Source organism: Hermetia illucens, chromosome 5 (assembly GCF_905115235.1).
Source record: "Hermetia illucens chromosome 5, iHerIll2.2.curated.20191125, whole genome shotgun sequence".
NCBI lineage: Eukaryota > Metazoa > Arthropoda > Insecta > Diptera > Stratiomyidae > Hermetia > Hermetia illucens.
This window is the reverse complement of record NC_051853.1, coordinates 9,698,293-9,720,769: the sequence shown is the minus strand read 5'-3', so window position 1 is coordinate 9,720,769 and position 22,477 is coordinate 9,698,293. Positions and strand designations below refer to the sequence as shown.

Genomic DNA, 22,477 nt, shown 5'->3' with positions numbered 1-22,477 from the left:
GTCTATACCGAGTGCATGATTTAGCATTCATACTGGTTGATGCAAAACCTCCCAAAATCACTACCGAACTAAGAAGTACGGCACCCGTGTTAAAAGGTAACACTACGCTGAGACCCGAAGGTCTCTGTTCGCTTGCACGCAACCACAACCCCCATGAAGCTTGCACTAGGGGGCCAACCGCAAATAACCGCGCTGAACGCACATACAACAGGAATTCTCCTGAAGTTCAGGGGCTGTCCCGGTCTTATGGTACTGGGTTCCACTGGTAAGGTTTCGTAAGTTCAGATGAGTCCCCGTGCAGACTCCCGTCTGATCGCCCTAATTGGGCCTTTGGAGCATTCGCCTACTACATCACCGCCGGCAAGCCAATGCGATACAGCGTCTCCCGGTGCCACCACTATGGAGGTTCTCCTCGGCCACTTGGTTTTGGTTTGGCCGACAGAATTGCTGCCCCGTCTTCCTTCCCGCCACCTCTGAGCACCTATATATGGGACAGATAATACCTCGTTATCAGTTGTCAGGCATCGAGTCGCTGTCCGACACCTTGAGCATCAGTTGATGAACCGCTTAATGTAATTGGCCGCCTCAATATTTAACCGATTCGGCTGTAATTCCATCGGCTCCAGGCGACTTATGATTTTTAGGCCGATGGATTGCATGGACTGTTTCTTCTATGCTTGGTGGTGGCAGCATTTGTCCGTCGTCTTCAGTTGGCGGGACCTTCAACTCGCCGATGTTCTGGTTGTTGAGCAGTTCATCAAAATACTCAACCCATCCTTCCAGATTTCCCTTTTTGTCTAGGCAGGATGAGCATTGTTAGTAAAACTTCCGCACCTAGTGCGGTTGCTACCTGTACTTTTCGAGTTCATAGATCTGTTGGTTTTCTCAGGGCTTCATTCATTCATTCATGCAGTCATTCCGAGTCCATCGATTACAACGAATATTTACATCAACTACTTCCATTTTTAAGATTTTATTTGTACAACAAAATCTTATTAAAATCGGTTCAATGTCTGTCTATCTATCTGTCATCCGCATTTGTCCCAGAAACAGCTCTACCGATTGACATGAAATTAGGTGAAAAGGTGGGAGCTGTAGACGCCCACACATGCGGTAATTTCCACCTTGGGGTTTTCATACATGCAAAAGGGGGGTGCAACAAATTTTTTTTACTGAATGTTCATGTAGGGTATCAAATGAAAGGTCTCGATTAGTACTTTTCCAGTTCAGTCTTAGTTTTGACATTTGTTGGAAAGGCGGGGAGCGCGGGGGTTCGAAAGTGATGACTCAGACACTACCATACCGGAAAACCGGTTTTCAGGCCCCAAAATACTCTTCATATCGATATCCACTCAAATTAAGTTAATAATAGTTTATTAATATGTTTTTGGGAATTGGACTAGAACTCCCCTTTATGTTTATCCTGGAGTTCGCAATAATATGGACTATACTATAAAGCATAAGTTTGATCAAAATCGTACCAATACTGACAAAGTTACAGTAGCTCAAACTTGTCTTTTCCGCGTAAATTGATTTGTCCCGAATTTCAGGGAAAGTTTTGGGTGAGCACACAAGGACAATTTAAGATAAATAACATACAAAGCATTGAATATGGCGAAGAAAACATTCTTCCGACTTCAATTTTTCATAGACATTTAACTATTAGTTCAAAAATAAAATGATTTAATTAATTATGTTCGCCTTCTTTCAGATATGGCGGAAGTTTTACGAGACTTCCAATGCAAACTTTGTTCGAAATTATTAGGATCAAGAGCAGCATTGCAGCGACATTGTAAAGAAGTCCACAGTAGAAATTCAACAGTAGTTAGTTGTCCCCGTTGTCAAAAACTCTTCCAAAATAGAAGTAACCTTAAGATCCACATGCTCACGCACTCTGGGGTTCGACCCTTCAAGTAAGTATCCCTTTCAAGTGAAAGTGAAAATATCTGGAAACAATTTTGGATTTGAATTTCCAGATGTGCCGAAGCGGAATGTACAGCAGCTTTTACAACCAAGCAGTGTCTGCAGTTCCACTACAAGAAAGTGCACAATTATACGCAGGATCAAATGCCTAAAATTGAGAGAAGTGTTGCCTATACGTTTGATGCTTATTCTGGCGGCATGAAGGTCGACTTCTTAGGTAATGCTATCGATTTTATTCATAAAAGTATGGATGCATGCGTTAACCATACCTTGTCCTTACAGAACAAGCGCCTCGACGTCGGCGAAAGAGTCTTGAGGATCAGAATTCAATTCTCAGTTCCACTATGATGGAAGATAGTAAAAGTGAATCTGAATACTCCGAGGATAATATTTTTGAAAATATTAAAAAATCGGGAAAATCCATAAAAGACCTCTGTCGAAATGAAACGAACCTCTCCCTCCTTTCGTCCAAAATAACTTCCATTTACAATAAAGAAGTAGGTAAGAAGCGAAAAAGAAAGTATCGAGCCAGCACTCCAAAGGAGAGCATCGATGAAGAGGATAGTCAAGATGATCGCTTCGAAAAGGCTCGTCGGAAGCAAAACGCTCAACTGAGTCTAGTCGAGTCATTCCTGTCCACAACGGCCCAAAGGTTAAACGCAGTCGGTGCAAACGTAGACGACGCCCAAAAACTAATTGGCGATCAAGTAGAGCTTCCACACCAGCAGCACCAGCCACAAGAAAACGACAATAATTTTAGACACATTGCAAACATGAAGGATACTTCAAACCATTGCCAAAACCTAGTTGTAAGCAAGGGAAGTAAAAAATGGATCAGCGACGATGAACGTCACATTCGGGATGTTGGGGTGGAGGATGTGGCTGCCAGTAAAATGATTCCAAACCGAGATTTTTTGGCAAGATTTATGATGAACAACGCAGACCAGAGCCACGTACAACACGAAGAGGATGAAAACTCGACTTTCTTGGATGTGGTGGATTCCAATAATCCGGGACAAATGTCTCAATTCCATGAGGCGCAGGAAAATCAATCGCAGCTACATATGAACCCCATAACACATCCACAATCATTCATAAGTTCGTTTTATAACACAACGAACCCACGACTGACAGCAGGAGGTGCTACTTCGTCGGCTAGTATGCTGGTGGAAGCTGCATTGAATTCAGTTGGAAGCATGATAGACAACGAGGGGAACGGGATAAAAGTGAGTATTTTCTTCTTTTGTTGATAACCTGTAAAATTTGTTTGGTGTATTAATATTATCAACTTATACATAGTATAGCCATAAGTTCTGTCAGTCGATGCGAAATGTTAGGTGGCCGAAATTGGTAACACTGCGCACGGAGAGTACCTAAGCATACCCTACTTCCGTCAGACTTTCAGGTTCCGAAGGTCAATAGCGCGTGAACGACAACACGATGAAGTTCAGTAACTACGAAAAAAGAGTCGCGATTATTGCGTTGCACCAATGTGGGAATACGTCGAAAAAGATTCATAGTTTGTTAAAAAAGCTGCCAGTAAACGAACGTTTCGTTTTTAGGACATTAGCTCGATACCGCGAAACAGCTGATATGGTTGACAGGCCGCGGGACGGGGACCCGCGGTTCGTATGTCGCATGAATGTCGTACATGCTGTGCGTGAGCGTGTTCACGCAATGAATATCGGCGGAAATGGGCCTTTCAACTCGAAGCGTGAGTCGTATTTTACATGAAAGTCCTGGGGGGGTTTAACGTGAGTACCTGCCGTGAAGACATAATCCCGCGGTCCTCTTTGGACACGGATTGATTTTGGGACCACAATCAGAGCCCCGCCATGCAAGCACAGCAATCCTGGTTTACACTGAGTGCAGGCTCAGCATTCATACCAGTGGATAGGAGGCCTATCTAACGTCTCTGCCGCAACTAAGGAGTACGGCACTCGAGTTGTACAGCGCAACTTCACGCTCGAGCTCCGAAGAGCTCTGCCCGCGATGCAGGCATAACCACAACCACCATGAAACTCCCACTAGGGGGACAACCGCAAATAACCGGGCCGAGAACACATCCTCCAGGAATTCTCCTGGAGCATATGCTCTCAGAGGGCCATCCCGGTTCCCATGGTACCAGATAACCTCCGGTAAGGCTTCGTGGCAGAGCCACTTCAGATGAATCCCTTGCAGATTGGGGTCTGATATTTTACAAAAAGATCTTGATCTCGGTGCGTACCGGCGGTGCGTTAGCCATATGTTAACGTCAAAACTAAAGGAAATTCGGCGAACTCGTTGTGCTGCTCTTCTGCAACGATTTTCCGGTAAAAAATATCGCAAAATTCTATTTTCTGATGAAACAATTTTGAGGAAAAATTCAACCTGTCTCCATGCGTTCTTTTCATCACTTCGTAAATTGGTTCTTCTTTGCTTTGCCTTTGTTGAAGTTCCTGGGTGTTTGACGTTAGCGCCTGTCGCCGTGGAACAATTCCATGGACCCCTTCGTCCATGTGCTGGCACTGTTGGTTTATATTAACTGCAACCTTAGCGTTCATACCGATAAGGGACCCATCTAATGCCGTTATGCCAATTCAGAAATAGGGTTCCCAAGTTGTGCAGGTATCTACGGCACACTCCACTCATACCCCCTAGATGTTTAAGTATCTCTTTCCCAGGAACCTTCGCGATCATTCAAATTATTGTGACTGGAGAGAACTGGAGAAGCCTCCGTTGAAATAATATTAGGTGATCAAAAATAACCCGTGGAATGTCTAAAGGAGACGAGAGAAATTTGATCATCATCATCAACGGCGCAACGGCCGGTATCCGGTCTAGGTCTGCCTTAATAAGGAACTCCAGACATCCCGGTTTTGCGCCTAGGCCCACTAATGCGATATCTCGGAAGACTCACTAAAGCGCGGAAATCTGAAACCTTTCTGATCCCACATTCGCAACTCCCGCTGCCCTGCTCAGTTATCCCCTCCGTCCATTAAATTCTCTGGGTTCGCAGCTAACTCCCCCCAACTATCTTGTGATTTACTCTGCCGCTACTTTTCGTCAGTCTATGTTCCTCCCCCTTCCTCCGAATCCCTCCCGATAGTAGATGTTACCTGCCCCGCATCGCCTACCATTCTCCTTCTTACCCCTATCCTTGTCGAATACATCATTAGTAACTTGATGCCAAGGTCGGACCAAACCTCTTTTTGGTCAAAACTGGTAAGTCCATCTCCCTTCCCCTATCTCTTATTTTCAACAAAAGCCTTGAAGAGAATCATTTTCCCAGCTTGTGGAAAGAGGCTCTCATTATCCCCATTCACAAAAGTGGCGATCGTTCGCTTGTCGAGAATTACCGTTCCTTTTCCCTCCTCTCCTCCTGTTCTAAAATTCTGGAAAGATATGTCAGCGACTGGTTGTCCGCCCACTTTGGCCAACACATAGTGAATGAACAACACGGCTTCGTTAAACGTAGGTCCACTACCTCCAAACTGATTGACTTTACCAACTTTGTCGCCAAATGTCTAAATTCATGGCAAGAAGTGCATACCATTTACACTGACTTCGCGAAAGCCTTCGACAGTGTAAATCACAAGATACTTCTATCCAAACTCTCGTCCCTAAACGTTCCCATACCACTTGTTTTATGGCTTGCCTCTTACCTTTCCAACCGATTCTGCCGCGTCTCTTTTGACGGCTGTACTTCCCGCTCCTTCTCCCCCTCTTCTGGCGTCCCACAGGGGTCTATTCTGGGCCCTTTGCTATTTTTATTTTTTATTAACGACTTTCCTCCCCTTCTTACTTGTCTCTGTTTGCTCTATACAGACGACCTTAAGCTGTTTTCCGCTATATCGTCGCCTATGGACTGCGTTTCCCTTCAGAATAACCTGGACACTCTGGTTCGTTGGTGCTCGACTAATGGTTTAGCGCTAAACGTCAGAAAGTGTCACTCTATGTGCTACTCCTAACCCTCACCCACTTCTTTCTCCTACTCGCTTGACGGACATTCCTTATCCTGCTTAAATTCCACTCAAGACCTCGGAGTCACTTTCGACAATAAGCTCCGCTTTGACACCCATTGCCTCGATGTCATCAATCGAGCAGCAAAATTGTCAGGCTTTGTTCTTCGCTCCTCCTCTGATTTTGACTCCATCCAACCATCCTTAACTCTCTTCAATTCCCTCGTAAGGAATACCCCCGGGTATTGCTCCGTGATCTGGTCACCCTCCCGTAGCTGTGATTGTCTTGCCCTTGAAAATGTGCAACGTAAATTCACCCGTTCCCTCTTCTCTAAGAAAAGCTTCCCTCGTGTGGATTACCCCTCCCGCCTCCGCTTTCTAAACCTTCCCTTCCTACAACAGCATAGATCCTATCTGGATCTATGCACATTCTTTAAACTTTCCTCGGGCCTGATGGACTGCTTTTATGGCTCTTTTATGGTTGTTCGTATTATTGTTGTCACCTACTGTGTCAAACAAAGGAACCAATTTTCCCATCCAAGATGGATATTATCTCGTCCATCAGTATGCGAATCGGTATCACTTAGCACCGCCAGGGACAGTGTTCAAAGTACAATACGTTCTTGTAGGGGACTTTCTGCAAACTGCACTAATTTTCTAAGGGAATTGTATCCTGCACTCATTGTAGTTGCCCAAGTTACTACTACGTTAAGTCAAGTGGACGAAACCGCAAGTCATATATTTTACAACTTGGGTGCTTGCCCAAGGATGACGGTTCCGTGGAGCACAACCGAAAAAGCATGTTGCTTTCCAACTGGTCCGGTCCGTCATTAAGTGGATGGCGGACTTAGGAATCCCTCAATTCTTAAACAAAATTTTAATTTGGCCTCGACCGACTTAGGCCTAAAATTTTACAAGGCCGGAGCAAATACCACCGTGTAACCACTTCGGTCACGCTGCTCCCAGGGCAGAGGTGAGGCAGCGTCTGATGAGTTGCCTCGTCCCTGGACGAAACCGCAAGCTATATACGTTAAGCCGTATAGAGGTCACGACTCTGACCGTAAGGAGTCTGTTAATGTATCGCGGGCTCCGACAGTTACCTGAGTTACGTTTACAATGAATACCCTAGGGCAAGCATGTTACAAACGCTGCTTGATGCTAGGTCTACTGCTGACATCCCACAACAGTAGGCCCAGTACGGTACCCTGTGGAGCTCCCTTGTAAGATAGTTCTTGATAGCTGCAGCCAGGTAACAGAAAACGCCAATTGTTGACAGGAACCTCTTTCTTTGTCTCCAATTGACCGAATTAAAGGCGCTCCGGACAGCAAGGGTAACCACTGATAAACACTCGCTGATACTCATTACGCAACGTTACTGAGTATCCTAGAAGCATCTGGAGACATTCACCGCATTTATGCTCCTGAATGAATAAACAATTTTCAGGAGAATAACGAAGCATATAATCCACAGAGACCTCTGAATCTTGGCATTATAGGCCTGCAAGCGCTTCCCCGCGGGTTAATGTCCCGCGTCTTTCACAGTGTTGTCTATTACTTCGCGGTGTACCTAGCTTCCTTTCATGGACGTACGCTAGTTAATCTTCTATTGAGTCCTTACAACTTTTGCTTGCGCCTACTTGAACCAGATTAGACCTAAATTTTGCGGTTTGGCTGTAGATGAAACAGAGAATCGCTTTTGTTAAATTTGGATGTTTTGCACAAAATAAGGGCATGGACCAAAAATGGGTTACTCCCCAATTAGTCCAAAAACACGTACGAGGTAGTTGTTCCTCAATTAATCCTCCCCGTTATGAAGTAGATACCCACAATTTGCCTGGCCCAGTTTAAATTTCAATGTAAGGTTGCAAAGAACACCCGCCACCTATATTACGGTCACCTAGAACAAAGGTGAGGCAGCGTCGATTGAGGTGTCTTTGCTCTTAGGTTGAATGGGACCGTCCCTTTCTTGTAGTACGATTACCCGGTAAATGCTCTATGTAATCACTAACGTTTCAGGACACATCGCGAGCCAGCTAAAAACTAATGAAAGATAGGCCTATATCCAAATCGTACTCCTTGTGCGATAGGTATCATCCACATTCGTTAGCCAATAGTTTTTTAAAGACTTTGAAAAAACAATGTCTTGTTGTATTCCACAGTGGATTTCCTAATTTTATGACCCATCCAGTGAAGTCACCGAAAATTACTTGTAGCCTCCGCCCTTTGCCATACGAGAGCAGACTGTCCAGCATGTCCTCTAAATCAGCCTGAGACTTCAGGCGTGGTGAAATTTCCTTTAGTATGGCTTGGTTGCCGCACGACCAATAAGGACGCTCTGCCAGTTGAATGGTTCACCGGCATATTATTGTTTTCAATTTTTCCCCGTATTTCTATTTAATGCTGCAATTATGGGGGATAGCAACATCAATAATATAGGCGGAGCGACCCCTATAATCAACTAACGGCAGGCTTGTTGTGTGGTATGTGGCAATCAGTTAGAATTTGCCGGTCTCAATACATTCTGTAAGCAGAACTATCAAGTACTGCTTGCGGCTCATATCGGTAAACCGGACATGTTCCCGTGATCAGTCCATGGTTGTCTGCCAGGTTTCGATGGATCACCTTGCCTACCGCTTTACACCTGTTTGTGTGTTGTGCCGGTGCTATTTCAGTGCAGCCAGAAATGAAATGGTCCAAAGTCGCTAGCACCGAACACTGGTTTTCCACTGGTCGTTCTCCACCCGCCCCTTCATTATGAGACTTTTCTAAGCTGGGGTCACGACCACGCCATTCTGAGTGGCACACATGAACCCCTCCGTCTCAGCAAAGAGCTCCCCAGCACACAGCCATCTGTTCGACAAATGGCTGCCAAAGACAATTCACGCGTTTACCGTGCACTGCCTTCGACTTCCATTCATCGATCCGCTCTTGGTCCGCCTTCACCCAACTCAGAGGATTGAAAAATCGATCCTTCAAGTTAAGTGGGGTCAGTCCATAGTCTGCCTTACAGACAGTTGCATGCAAGAGACTCGCCTGTTCTTTGTTGTAAAAAAAAATAAGCGCGTAGCGAGTCGATTTGCCAATGATATTATGCAGCCACGTCAACCACGCCCCTACCCCCGATGTCATGAGGCAGCTTCATCCGCTCCACTGCAGACTTTGGATGCTGCATTCGGAATTTGGACATAGTTGTCCGTATCCGCCACTGATCGTTTTCCAGATCCTTCTTCATCCACGGCAATATTCCGAATGCGTAAGCCAGTGAAGGGATAGCGAGTGCATTCAACGCGCTTATTTTATTTTTCCCCGAGAGATGCGATTTCAGCACCAGCTTTACACGTTGCAGAAATTCGGACAGCAGAGCATCCTTCAGATGGCCAACTTGAGCATTGGTTCCTTGCAGAATTCCTAGGTAGTTGTAGAAGTCTGTCTTGGTCATACCTTCGATGTGGAGGTTACCAATGCCATGTCCGGCATGCGGCTCGTAATGACCGTTGCGGATGGTTGTGATTCGGCCCTTGTCTAATTCAAATTCCATCCGAATATCACGGTTGAACATGTCTAATATTCGCAACAGACTTCTAAGATGGTCATCAGTACCAGCATACAGCTTGATATCATCTAAGTACATCAAATGGGTCAGTTCGCACTCAGCATTTAAGCCTTACTTTATTGCAAAACCATGCCCTCTAGCATCTTTAAGTAGCCATGAAAGGGGGTTCAGTGCCATTTAAAACCAAAGGGAACTCAACAAATTCCCCTGGAAGATGCCCCCCCCCCGTATATGGATAGTCTTTGAGATAATGGCACCCTCAGATGAAGGCACTGATAAGGTGGTGTACCACCCTTCCATTACTGTTGTGAAAAACTTTATTACGTACTCGATATAGCAGTTAAAGAGGTTTCTTTGGCCTCTAGTTGCTTGTCCTACAACTAGCTAGTCGATAATGGGTTGCTCTTTGGAACCCCTTGACCCAATTCGGCAGCCCTTCTGCTCCTCAGACAGAACGTTGTTGGCCTCGAGGTGCGCATTGACCCTTCCACTAATGATGGACGTTATGAATTTGTAGAGGGTTGGTAAGCAAGCAATCCGTCTTGTGTCTGCGAGGACCCGCACCGTGTCCTTCTCGGGGATAAGTTAGGTAATCCTCGCAGTGAGGAAGGGTGGAAATTTCTCCAGCCAATTTATGACCTCATTTATACTGTCTGCCAACCGACTGTATACACTCGCAAATTTCTTATACCAGAAATTTTGCACCCGATCCAGACCTGGGCCCCTCCAGTTCTTCGAGCTCTTTAGGTTCGTCGAACTTCTTCTTCGGTGACATCCGCAAAATTCATGCCAAGCGTATTGGCATGGCGGGTGCCTTCGTCGGTGATCCACTCAGCATGCTCAGTATGCTGGTCGGGTAACTCCCAAAGCCCACCCCAATAGTGTTTCGCTTCCGTCACCGAAAACTGGAGTGTCTGGACGCTCTGTTAGAATTGGTTGAGAGATCTGAAAAAGTTCCGCTGGTTCCTCGCGTATGTTGCATTCTGAACACGTCTGGAATGACTTTCGTCATACCGCTGTAACCGACTGCCTATAACAGAAAGTTTCTGCTTGAGTGGGTCAAGAATTTCAACTACGGGTGTTTCACTGGGGATGGCATAGTTCCTGCAAACCCTCTGCACTTTATTCCCTACTCGTCCGCTGGTACTGGCAGTGCTGATTTAAGTCAGTCTCGCAATGTCACGCCTTAGTGAGCCCTGCCGATGTTCCAGACGAACTTTCGGTCACTCAAACCAATAACGCGAAAGCGAATCTTCTGACCGTGCAATCTGACAGCCGTACCTACACCACAATGGAGAAGTGATCGGATTTTCAGCAGCGACATATCAGTACATAGCCCAGATGCAATCTCATCATTGATTTGAAATAGAAGTCTTAGAGTTGCTGGAGATGTATAGACCGTGGTCTATGCAAAGGATTCATTTCCCAGAATTCTATACACGCTCTTTGGAATTCGTACTGAACCTCAGCGAAGACCTCTGCTAGACGTCGAAGGAGAGTGCTTCGGCGAGTACTAAAACTGTTGCCTGCAGGGCGTCGTGGTGTTGTTGGTGCCGCCGCCTCTGCCCGCATCGACTCTAGGTCATTATTTTCCGTGATGACCTCATCAGCGATCAGTAGAGCCTTCAATCATTTTCGTTTCTTTGGGGCTCGCTGGTTAAGGCGGTTAGCGTTTCCATTTCATAGGTGCATGGCTAGAACAAGTCCTGAGGAACTCTTCAATTTTTGAAGTTACTTTGAATCAAACTCGGCTCTTAATGCCTTTTTGATGTTAAAATATTTGCGGTTTCCTGGGGTATGCCTGCGATCAAAGTCCACTTGTCTATCACACGGCAGTACAATGTGAACTTTTTCTCTGTAACTTTTGCATCAGTCGAATTGCATCATCTTCTCAGAGATGTCTAAGGCGACGGACGACTAATCCATACAGACTTTTCCTATGTCCAGGATCTTCTACATTGGCTATTCATTTAGACGTCGTCTGTACTTTAACTTAGCCTTCTTAAGACTGTCAGTAGATTGTAGGCCCTTATTAAGGGTCTCATGCTTTCGAACACGCAGCGCGATATTTTAGCCAAGTACAGTTTTCGCTTTATTGGCTCCCACTTTGCTCTCTTTAGCCCAACTAGTTCTACTGTCACCTTTTTTGGTTTTGCCGCATTACTTTACCACTTACCGGCTTTTTGGCCCCCTTTCCCAGAGTGAGAGATACACCTTTTTGGGGTGAGGGATCTGTATATTGCTTGTATATTCTTTCTCCTTGTTCCGTTTATACCTCAACAAATGTGCGGACAAATAAAATGTCCGCACATTCGCTATGGGTTAGGTGTTAGTTTTGTTGATTGTCTTACTGTCGGGAGAGTACTTATTGAATAGCACACTTTGGCTACTCTCACCGGAGTCCTGTTTAAAGTCTCAAGTGCTTCATTTCTTATGAATGAACAGCCAGTGTGCTGCTACCGCATCTTTCGATAATGGAGATTTGCAATTCCATGAACAAATTTTCTTTTTATATCTGAACATTTCACATATTCAGGACGTGCAATTACTTGTGCGGAACCGTTTTCCATTCCACATACGGTTTATCACCGAAGAATTCATTAGTTAAATTATCATAAATGTCCTTCTGATTTACATTTAGTTACAATTGATATTTTCTAGAATTTTATTTCAGTTGGCACCTACCTGGCCGGCGGACAAGTTTCGAGTGTCCAAATTGACAACATGTCATTTTTGACATTTGTCATGCCGGTCCCCTGTCTGGCCGTCAGCTGTTTCCACCGCAATTGAACGCAGCAGCGGCGTCCAGGTTCGCGCCTCTGATGTGCCTCCACATACTCCTCTACTATATCTAAATTTTCGGTCGTCTGTTGAGCGCTTTCTGAGTAAAGTAAAAGAAAATTGTTTTGGCTTTCTAAGAGTTGCATGCTTCTTCGAATTTCATGACGCGCACGTAGTAGGAGTTCTGTGAAATTTTCTTTTTAAATGAGAGACAGAACAGAGACATTAGATAGGTTTCATATCCGTTAGTATGAATGTCAAGCTTACACTTTAACAAAGGGGGGCTTCCGGCCCTTCCTCTCTCTCCCTATGACTGCAACTTATCGCTTACTCTGACGAGGGTGTTGCCTTTTGAGAACATATTTCTTATTTGCTCATAATCATAGTTTGTATTCCTTTGAATTTCAGTGCCCAAACAGTTCCACATTAGATAGCGACAGTAATATCAACGCTCAAATTGAAGTGGATAACAACCGTTTTGGGAGTGGTATGAGCAACATTGAAAGTTTAGAAAACGAAATCAAGATGATGAAGAATATGAACAACTTTCCCATGCAAATTCCACCACTGCCAATGTTCCAAAGTACCGCGAGTAATTTGAACTCGTGCAACATTTCACCCGATACCTCGAACAATAACAACAACAGTCATAACAACGCCAACAACAATAACAATAATGACATAGATGTGGACTCCTCATCAACACCTCGAGGTCAACAGATTTCAGATCAAGAGAAATTCCCCAGTCACCACCATACGCCTCCATCGCCCCAAGTAATCTCACCTGGAAGGGATTACACTATGTTCGGGACTGGAAACGGAGGAAATGGTGGGGCGGCTAACAACAACATATCATCTTCACCCCTACCTCCTTTGCAATCGCGAAGAAGTTATCCTGAACACGAGCTTATTTCACCCGCATCGAGCCCCTCCATCCCACGATATGACTTCAGTGGCGAGATTTGTCGCAAACGAGCCGAACAACAGCAGGACGATCGAGGACATAACAACCTGTCTGTACAGAACCAAATGTCCAGCGATGAGGAGAACAGTATCATAGCACAAAATAGGTAATATATCCTTCCAGGCTTTATCTGCATAATTCGGCAGTTTACTCTCTATATTTTCAGTACGGCAAGCGGCGAGGAGATGAGAATGAAATTTAGTTCCACCCAAATGGATCTCATGTATTCCAAATACGACGGAGTAGCGAACTCCACAATCAAGTACAACAATAATCAAGAACTGGATGTATCAGGTTTCCGAAGCAACGCGGGAAGTGATATTTCAGACATGCAGGGTCTAGATATGACCTCTAGAGCTAATATCGGTGCCAACTATCATCACAACTTCCAATTGCCTGCGACGACAAGCACGAACTTAGGCTTAGGACGATATCACCATCATATCTACGACATACTCTCAGAGCGAGAGCAGCAGCAACAACAGCAGCATCAACAACAACAACAGCAGCAACAGCAACAAGACCTTTCCATGCAGCACCAATCCCTCCATAATATGATGCCTGAACAACTTTCCGAGCAGGATCATGACCAGGCTACTTCCGTTGATCTGAGTCGCACAGCGAACTACGCTGTGGCTTCTCCACCTGCTCTATCCTACCCTCATCCCCACCACGATATGCTAAGGATGGTATCACTAGACTTGACCCCAAATACCAATATGGCAGTGGGCAACAACCGATCATTTCTTCCCTCTCAAATAGGACAACATAATAGTCGAGAATCTCTCGATCACCATCGCCTTCTATCTACCGCTGAACAACACCGACTCTTGGCTGCTTCCAATCCGGAGCAGCATCGTCTTCTTGTTGATCCTACGGCCCATTTGCTGATGGAGCAAAATAACCGTCTTTTGGGGACGGATCAGAGCCGCTTATTGGGCGACTCAACTCAAAATCGACATATGATGTCGGCTCGTAGCTTTGGAGCGTATCACCAAGGTAACTATCATCCAACTGTGCGTCCCGTGTTGCCTTCTACTAATCACCATACACCGAACCCATCAAACTACCATCCATTCCCAGCCTACTATTAGAAATACTATGGATTAGGTTTGTCACCAATTTCGAGGTTTTGTTTTTAGGAAAATTTTTATATTATTTTGAGCGTTGGCTAACGAGGCTTTGTTTGGAGCTATTGCCTACCTAAAAAGGGAAAACCTTCATATTTGTTAATACTGAAGCAGTTCTCCTACATCCAACCAGGCAACCGCTTTTATATGCTATTCTCAGTTAATTTCGGATTGACTATCTTTTTCTTCCCGTTCGGTAGCGGGGTTGATCCACCTAGATCGGACTCATCAGTGTTAATGACAGAAGCGAACCATCAAACGTGCTTTTTTAAAAACATCTCGATGATGTATCTAACTTGATTATACTGAGATGCGACGTTGACCAGTACAAAATCTTCCTCCACATATTCGCAATCGACTGCGTTCACCTTGTTCAAACTTGCTCGAGGAGAAATACTTTGGATGGTAGTGACTCCTCAACGATTGTCACCGTGTCCTTAGGATTTCAAGGAGCAGGGCAGTGCCTCTTTTTAGTTGCAACGGAATTTTTAGGGATTTTCGAGTTTGGTTATCCGTCGCGGTCTTAGTAGGGCCTCTGACAGGGGGTTCTACTCTAGGCAAGCGCCACCACTGATGATCCAATCGGAATTCTCTGGTTCTCTTTGTCATCGGGAAGTGCTTGATATAGAATCTTGCTCAATATTAAGGATTATCGTTTTTCATCATCAATGGATATTCTCGGACAGGGGGTGCAGCCCTTTTTCATCAGTCTCCTCTGCTCGATCTCACATTTGATTGATGTACCTTTAGGTTATCCTCCAGGCGTGGTGGAGTAACAGAGGTCACAAGGCGTTCAGTGATGACTCTGTGGATTCATTTGAGCATATGTTTCCAGACAGGCAGTAAACTGGTTACTTATTTTCAAATGAAACGTTCAAGCGTCAATTGTTGTTTCTCCATAATTCTCTTTCCTGGATTCCCCAATTTGACGACATCTATTCGCGTGAGTGGTGTTCAGTGTTTATCCCCTTCCAGGCACCACGAGGGTATTGCCAGTGGTGTTTCTTAAATTTCAGTGACACATGGGATCTATTCTCGCCCAGTGAACAAAAGATTCATTATCATTATTTCATTATCACTATACCTATGTAGGTATGTAGGTGTGCTGAGTTAAAGTCTAATCTAAGGTCAGCTCTTGGCGGTCTTGATGGCTGACTTGTACTTCTTCAGGCAGTCCTTGTATGGCTGCCAATATTTATGTCAGTAGCAGATGTTAAAGATTTTCCTGGTCAGTTTCCTGAGGCTGGAGAGACCTTCATTACACCATGGTGGCAGTGTTTTCTTGGTGTATTTAACAAGGCACGAGATTTTAAAGGCGTTATCGAATGCCTTTTCCAGAGCCCCCTTTGACTCCAGTTTGTCTGTCGTGCATATTTGTACACCGGAGAATTTGTTCTTAATTATTTGACCAAACTTCCTCCAGCCAATCTTCCTGGTGTCTGTGAAGGGTTCGGAGACCTCTGCGGCGAGACCTAGACTGAAAAGTATCCAACTATTATCTGAGAAGGATTTCCGGTCAGACACTCTCCAGTTCTCCACCCTAAGAATCCCATTGTCGGTTATTATAGCGATATCAAGGACCTCCTTCCAACCATTACAGTTCTCCGAAGCTGGAAGGTTAATGTACTGCCCTTGTTACACGTCGATATATTTGTATTAAAAGTAAAACCAAAGAGTGACGCACCTCTCTCGTTTATTTTCAAAGCGTATGCCTTGCATAGGCGTCGCAACCTATCAACAGGTTGGCCTTCTTTGTTGCTGAGCTGGTCATTAAATGGTGTAGTCCTTCTGACGAAGTTGATCAGTCGTAGGCCATGTAAGCCGAGGAAATATTCACGTTCTCTGCCTCCACCTGCCCCAGTTTGACCACGACTAGGTCGCTGGAACTCAGGTCCGGACACTGAAAAACATACAGAGTCATCTTCACGAGGAAACATGCTCTAGGTCTGTCCTGATCAGCGTCTCCTTTGCTGTGAAATAATTTATAGTACTTGTTTTTGAACCCATTGATGGTTCGGTTGCCTCCGATCCAAGGCTGCGATGCGATGTCGATGTTTTCCTCCTAGAGGACGATAAGTAGATTAGCCGAGGTACATTTTGAGTGCAACAGATTTACCAGCGTTGCCCTCAGCATGATCTGCTTGCGTGGGAGGCTCGTCAGTTCCCGTCCGACCATCGATCCTCACCTCCTCCAACAGCTCGTTGGCGGGGTCGATTGGATTCAGATCGTCGTCCGGTTTTCCTGAGCGGAACACTTTAAACTTTGCGTTCCTGATTCCGAACCACACTTTATAATTTACTTTTTCCAGTGCCTCCAGGCAGTCTCCATTTATACGGAGCAGAAAAAGTTGACTGTTTGTCTGGAGATCCTCCTCCTTGATAACTACGCAGTCATCTATGGGAATCCTGGGGTTTTGAAAGCGCAGGGATTGGACGAGCTTGTCTTTATCCATGCGGATTTTTGCCAACCAGATGCCAGCGATCGGTCTCCTGGGAATCTGGAAATAGGGGATGACTTTGAGCTTTACGTCCTCCCAAGCGTCGCTGATCTTAACGACGCACGAAGCAAGAAACTCCCTGCTCGATGCTCAATGACCATCTTAGATAGCCTGGCTTCAACACTCGCCCACACTTCTGGCGCTAGTTTGCCGCTAGCGGAATCGCCATCCTCCAGCGCCTCACGTAAGTGGCTCCTGGGGGTTTCGCAGTTCGTTACTTTTCTCCAGAGGTTGCTTAGTGTTCGAGCTCTTGCTCACTCGGCTCCGTTTGTGTTTTTGTTCGACCTCGTCTTGCGATTGATTACGTTTGAGAGCGGTGGGCTTTGCCTTTTGCTCGGCTGCCAAGCGTTTGCTGCTGTATTTCGTAACAATCACCTGGTATTTAACGAGGTCCTTTTCATCCCACCGATTGTACTGCTGTCAATGGCTACTGTCTCCTGGCTGAATGCCAGCAGCTCGTCCTCAGATGATATGCCTGGAATCACCACCTCTTCTTCTCTCGTAAGCTTATTTTATTTTGAGTCCATGTCTTGGTCGCAAGAGTGGTCTGGGAAGAATGTCCACCAGGGTAAGGTTCTATTATTCCACCTTGGCTTGCGGTCTCATTAGCCGCTAATCCAGTGCAGAGAGGACAATCCCCGGTCTGTTGCTTCGGTTAATCCCCGCCAGATCCACTTGCCCCTAATACATGACTAGCATGCAAGCAAATCATCGTCATTTGGATGAGCCTACTCCCAGCCAAAATCCACACGCTCTTAGCTGAAGTTAGAGCGAGCGAGCATTTTGAAGAGCCCTGGATACCGTCATCGAGAATCGATAGAACTTCCAGAATCCAATCCCTCAATTCACAAACAAACACGCCTGTTCAAATTGTCGGTGTTGATGTGGCTAGAGTAGGCGGATCCGGAGCGGAAACTCCCTTCTCTACTCGATGAAGCCTTCGGCCTTTTGCGGCCACTCCACTATCCCTAACCAGCACAATAGTAAATTCCCATTTGCTATGAAGTACACCACATTGTACCTCTGAAATTTGTCGCGGTAGCGCAACTTAAGGGCATTACGTTCGCCCCCACTTGTAATGGCAATAAGAGCCTTTAATTCTCTAGATTGGTCAATGCGCTTCCAAGTTTCGGTAGTCAGCCATGCCCCTTCAGGACGCGACCAACAATTTCACTAGCTCCTAGAAAAAGAAAATACTTATGAGACCTGTTCAATGCTAATGTCTGCCGTCCATTCAGCAACATAGTGTTCTCCCTGTCGAACGTCAGCTGGACCCCAAACCAGGCTGTGTTGAGTTTCAGGATTGAGGCGGACACAATACACATTCGATGTGATTCAACAGCTCCTGGGCGATGCTCACATGATTCTCTGGTCAAAATTAACCAATTCCCAAGGAAACTTTACTGACACATCTTCTATACCCAAAACATTCGGTCAAATTGCTTGACACCGACCAAACAAGATGTTGATTCCATCAGCAACTTCCATAATATTGATTCAACGATCCTTCAACAATTTTCGATCCTGATGTGTGTAGTAGTTGCAGTCTGTTTCCATGGATTCCTGATTATTCTATTTACTTCCGAGTTAGCCTCAGTGTCGAATCTGATTATTTTGTGATCCGACATAGAAGGCTCAGCCGACACTGACCAATTCTTGATCAAACCGCTCATCAGTGTGTTCCCTAGTGTTATCTCTAGTACCTCTTGTCTGGTGCTGGTCATGAATGTTGGCGGTGTTCGCTAACTTGTTACTGAGGATTAATGTTAAAAGGTATCTCTTCGAGTAATGTCATCGCTTCCCCAGACCTCATGGCGGGCGCAGCCGAGAAAAAATGGTAGCGCCTTACTCTCGCAGAACTTCGCCAGCATAGCGCCTAATTCCAGTAGGATCTAGGTTTCGTCTCCAGGGAAATATCCACAACTACCTCTCAAGTTCTTCCCTCAGCTTGCAGGGCGACTTGGGCTGCCTCAGGTTCTCCAGTTAGAAATTTTGAAAGACATATGTATTTTAAGTTTTTTTTTTTTTTGAGAATGATGCAAGCTTTTGGTTTTTCACAAAAGGAATCCCAAATTTCCTCCTTCTAGACCGCAAGTCTGCAACCGGTAGACCCAGTGTCTTGAGCCGGCACTCTTCCAATGTTATTCTTGGAACTTGCCCATGCAATTATTGCAGATGCAGATGTGACGTAGTGGATGTTTACCTGAGCTATTTGAGTGCTGGTTATCGACTCCGTTAGTGATTCTGTTAGTGCTCTTCTCCAATGTCAGGGCATTACCCTCTTCCGACATCGCAGTTCCTTGCGTTTCTTTGTCCGATTTGAGCTCTAAAAGCCTAGATCAAGGCTGTCCAGCTTCTCCTCTTCTGTGGGCAACAGGTCAACTTCCCTGCTCGGTGCTCCCATTTCAACCGCTATGACTTCCGCGATTGCTTCGGGGACCTTAGTAGATTTACCATCCGATGTCTCCTCCGAAGTATGCTTCCCTGATTTCTCCCTGTGCACCTGCACAAGTTTGCTGCCAAATGCGTAATTGATAAGGCAGTTATGACGTTTAATTGTCTCCAAGGATCGGTCATATATCTCGATCGTGTGGAGTTTGTCTTTGCTTTTCTACTTGCTTGGAGTATGGAGATCCATGTTTGGAGAGATGAGGAGTTGTAAAAGCTTCCCCGTCTACAATGCTGCGACGAAGGTAGATCGTCACCATGTGTGTCCCTAGTATATCATCTCCAAAGTATGTCGATAGTTCCGTTCCGTTCCATCTTGACGACTATAGTCCTAAGCAAGTCTGCTGTGTCCTCCGTCGCGCAGTCTACTAGTAGAGGATCTGGTCCAAAGCGTGTGGTGGTGAACGGGGCACAATAGTTCTTCAAGGACGCGGTGCGACTTTCCCTTAACAGAATAATAATGGTGGTGAACACGAGGTTCTCATTCCATCCCTTACATATCTTCATGATAATGAAGTTCTCAATTATTTCTTGCTCCTCACAAGTATCCGGAAATACTTTCGGCAGTATGGTCAGCCAAATGCTCTTTACTACTTATTATATTTTAGATAACGGTGAGTCTCTTGGCTTTTGCCTACACCGCTGACTGCCTCGAGACTTTCCCTCTCTTAGGCTATGGTTTAGGTCCCTTGGGAGCATTTCCTGTTTGCGGACTGATTGCCGCTACTCCCCGGTTTCTTGGCTCTGATGCTCAAGGCTTAAGTCTGTCCTGAGTTTTCTTAAGAGGAACTTCCTCTGGTTTCAAGCCGTCCTTCAGATAGCGCAGATACCATTTAGCACCTGCGGCCCCGAGAATTGTCTCCTCCCTGACGTCTCATATAGTGACCGCCGACGGAGCAGGAAGGAGCAAAGGTCTCAGCTTTTTAAGGTGGTTGTGGTCTTCTCAGTAGGCCAATGTTGACCTTGGCTCCACTGCTTGACCTCCCAACTTCTCCCTTCTTGGGCATGGTCATCTGACACTCAGTATTACGGAGATGTGGTTCCGCCTGATAGGCAAGTCTGTGTGCGGTACGGGATCTCGCTTGTTTGATTTGTTGGTTTGTTTTTTTTTTGTATTACTCGTATAATTCCCACGAACATGGAGGTTAGGGAGTCCGGCGTGCCATAGCCCTCTAGCACGGTAAAGTGAGGCTTCGATTGAATACATTCAGGGCATTGACTGCAAACTATCCAACGGGCGCGGTTCGCATAAATCCCTGGATTGAGGGAGATGTCTAGATCCGTAACGTTTTGCTAATAGTATAATTACCTCGTACAGGGTGTAGCTGTCACCGCCCATTAACGGTCTTGGGAGGCAAGAGGCTTGGCTCTTGGAGAGCCACACATCAATCCCAGAGGGAGATAGGTTGGTTCCCAGAATACTGTATTCGGTATTAGTCTGTCCTATAGTCTTCTGCTTGTCCCCTGTGACCGTATATGGTGGGGTTCACTTTATAAGCCAGGACGATGAATCCTCTCGTCCAACTATCTATCAAATGGAAACGGATACATTCTTTGTAATTTGTATAAAGATTTATAGTGTCAATCGGTGATTTAGGAGAACAGTGAAAAGAGGCTTGATAAGGCGTCAAGCAGGGTGCATTGGAAATATTTTACTCCTTAAGAGATAATATATGTATGTAGTTAGGGCCTAGGGGTTAGCTTGGTAAAACACTTATACAAATAATTTATTTTAATTATTTAAAAGAGGGTATATACTTCTCATCCCATCCGTTCCAGCCCCGAAGCCCTTCCTTAAAACAGATAATAAACATCATAGAATCCCTACTATTATCAGTGGATTTACTCGTGGAATGGGATAACTCAGAGAACAGGACGAGCTCAATGTATTTATATGAAAATGGACTTAAATTTGTAACTTTCATAAAACAAGTTAATTATTTATGTTTCCATATTGTACTCGCATTTTGTTAATTTTGTTATTGCTTAGGAACCCTATTTTCTTAGTCGGCACCATTTTGTTAATGTTTTTCGCTCTTATTTGTGCTTCCATTTTGTTTTTAAAATTGTAAGGTCCTTCATCCTTGAAGAATGGAAAATAGGTGTATTTGAAAGAACTCATGAAGGGTCAACCACGCGGTAGAATCAATAAAACAAATTTAATGAATTCGAAATTGTAAAAAATAGGAACTAATATTTTTATATAATCTTTGAAAGGCAAAACCATTTGCGAGACTCTTTCGTATAACATACTAAAACAAATATATAAAATATGTATACAACGTTCAGGAGCGTGAACCCCCCTCGCGGGGTTTCGTAGTGAACTTCTTAACTGTAAGTTTAAATTGAATAAAATAAAACACACACACCTATATAAACTACTGTAATTAATTGCGTATTGTACTCTGCTGTAGAAATGAAAAATGTGCCAAAATTAAAAGACAACGCAACAATTTGAAGAACATATTTTTAAGTGTACAACAAGTTTCCAAACAAAATTAAAATCAGGCATTTTATACATGAAAAATAAATTTATATAAAAGCTGTGAATAAATGTAAAAAGAAAAAGAAAAAAAAAATTATAAAATTTTGAGGCAAAACATGCAAAACCTAAAACAACTCGAACGAAAAATTAACACCACCTTATCCTCACAAGATGAAAATATTCTTTCAGACATAAATACATAGAAGCAAACAATAAATAACACACGCATACAAGTACAAACTTAAATTTGAATAAAAAAAAAATGGAGAATGAAAAAATAATTCGCAAATTTATATATTGAAGGCATACAAACAGGCGTTACCCCCGCAAAATGGCGTCCACGTTACAAAAAAGTAACCGCCATTGGTAGATATTATGATTTCCCCCCAATTGAAGGGAAGCTGTAAAAAAGGATTATTGAAAAGCCGCGAGGATAAGAAATACATCGACCAACCCTACAAAATCTATATACGAACAGAAGAGCAAATATTGTCTTACATACTCTTATTAATTACTATATTTGTATGTCTTGAATTAATTATTGATATTATTATTGCATCACATACAAGAGCATGTACTGTAGCGATTAAAGAGAAACTGATCATACGTTTAAGTGTTTAAGTTCGTTGTTAGTTTTACAAGGAAACAAATAAAATAATTACATATTCATAATATTATTACAAATTCTTTTTAAACGGAATAAGGAGATTATAAAGTAAAAACAGGACAAAATAAATGTACCATTTGTTTACTA

The 22,477-nt window shown here is 44.4% G+C and overlaps 1 protein-coding gene across 1 annotated transcript in view; it reads left to right on the top strand.

Moving 5' to 3' along the window:
* LOC119657972 overlaps positions 1-22,477 on the top strand; it is a 45,162-nt gene extending 22,685 nt beyond the window's left edge. The window contains exons 4-8 of the mRNA XM_038065183.1: positions 1,712-1,913; positions 1,977-2,140; positions 2,206-3,149; positions 12,607-13,268; positions 13,329-22,477. Coding sequence (XP_037921111.1) covers positions 1,712-1,913; positions 1,977-2,140; positions 2,206-3,149; positions 12,607-13,268; positions 13,329-14,256 — 2,900 coding nt within the window. The 3' untranslated portion in view covers positions 14,257-22,477. The remainder of the gene's footprint in view (positions 1-1,711; positions 1,914-1,976; positions 2,141-2,205; positions 3,150-12,606; positions 13,269-13,328) is intronic.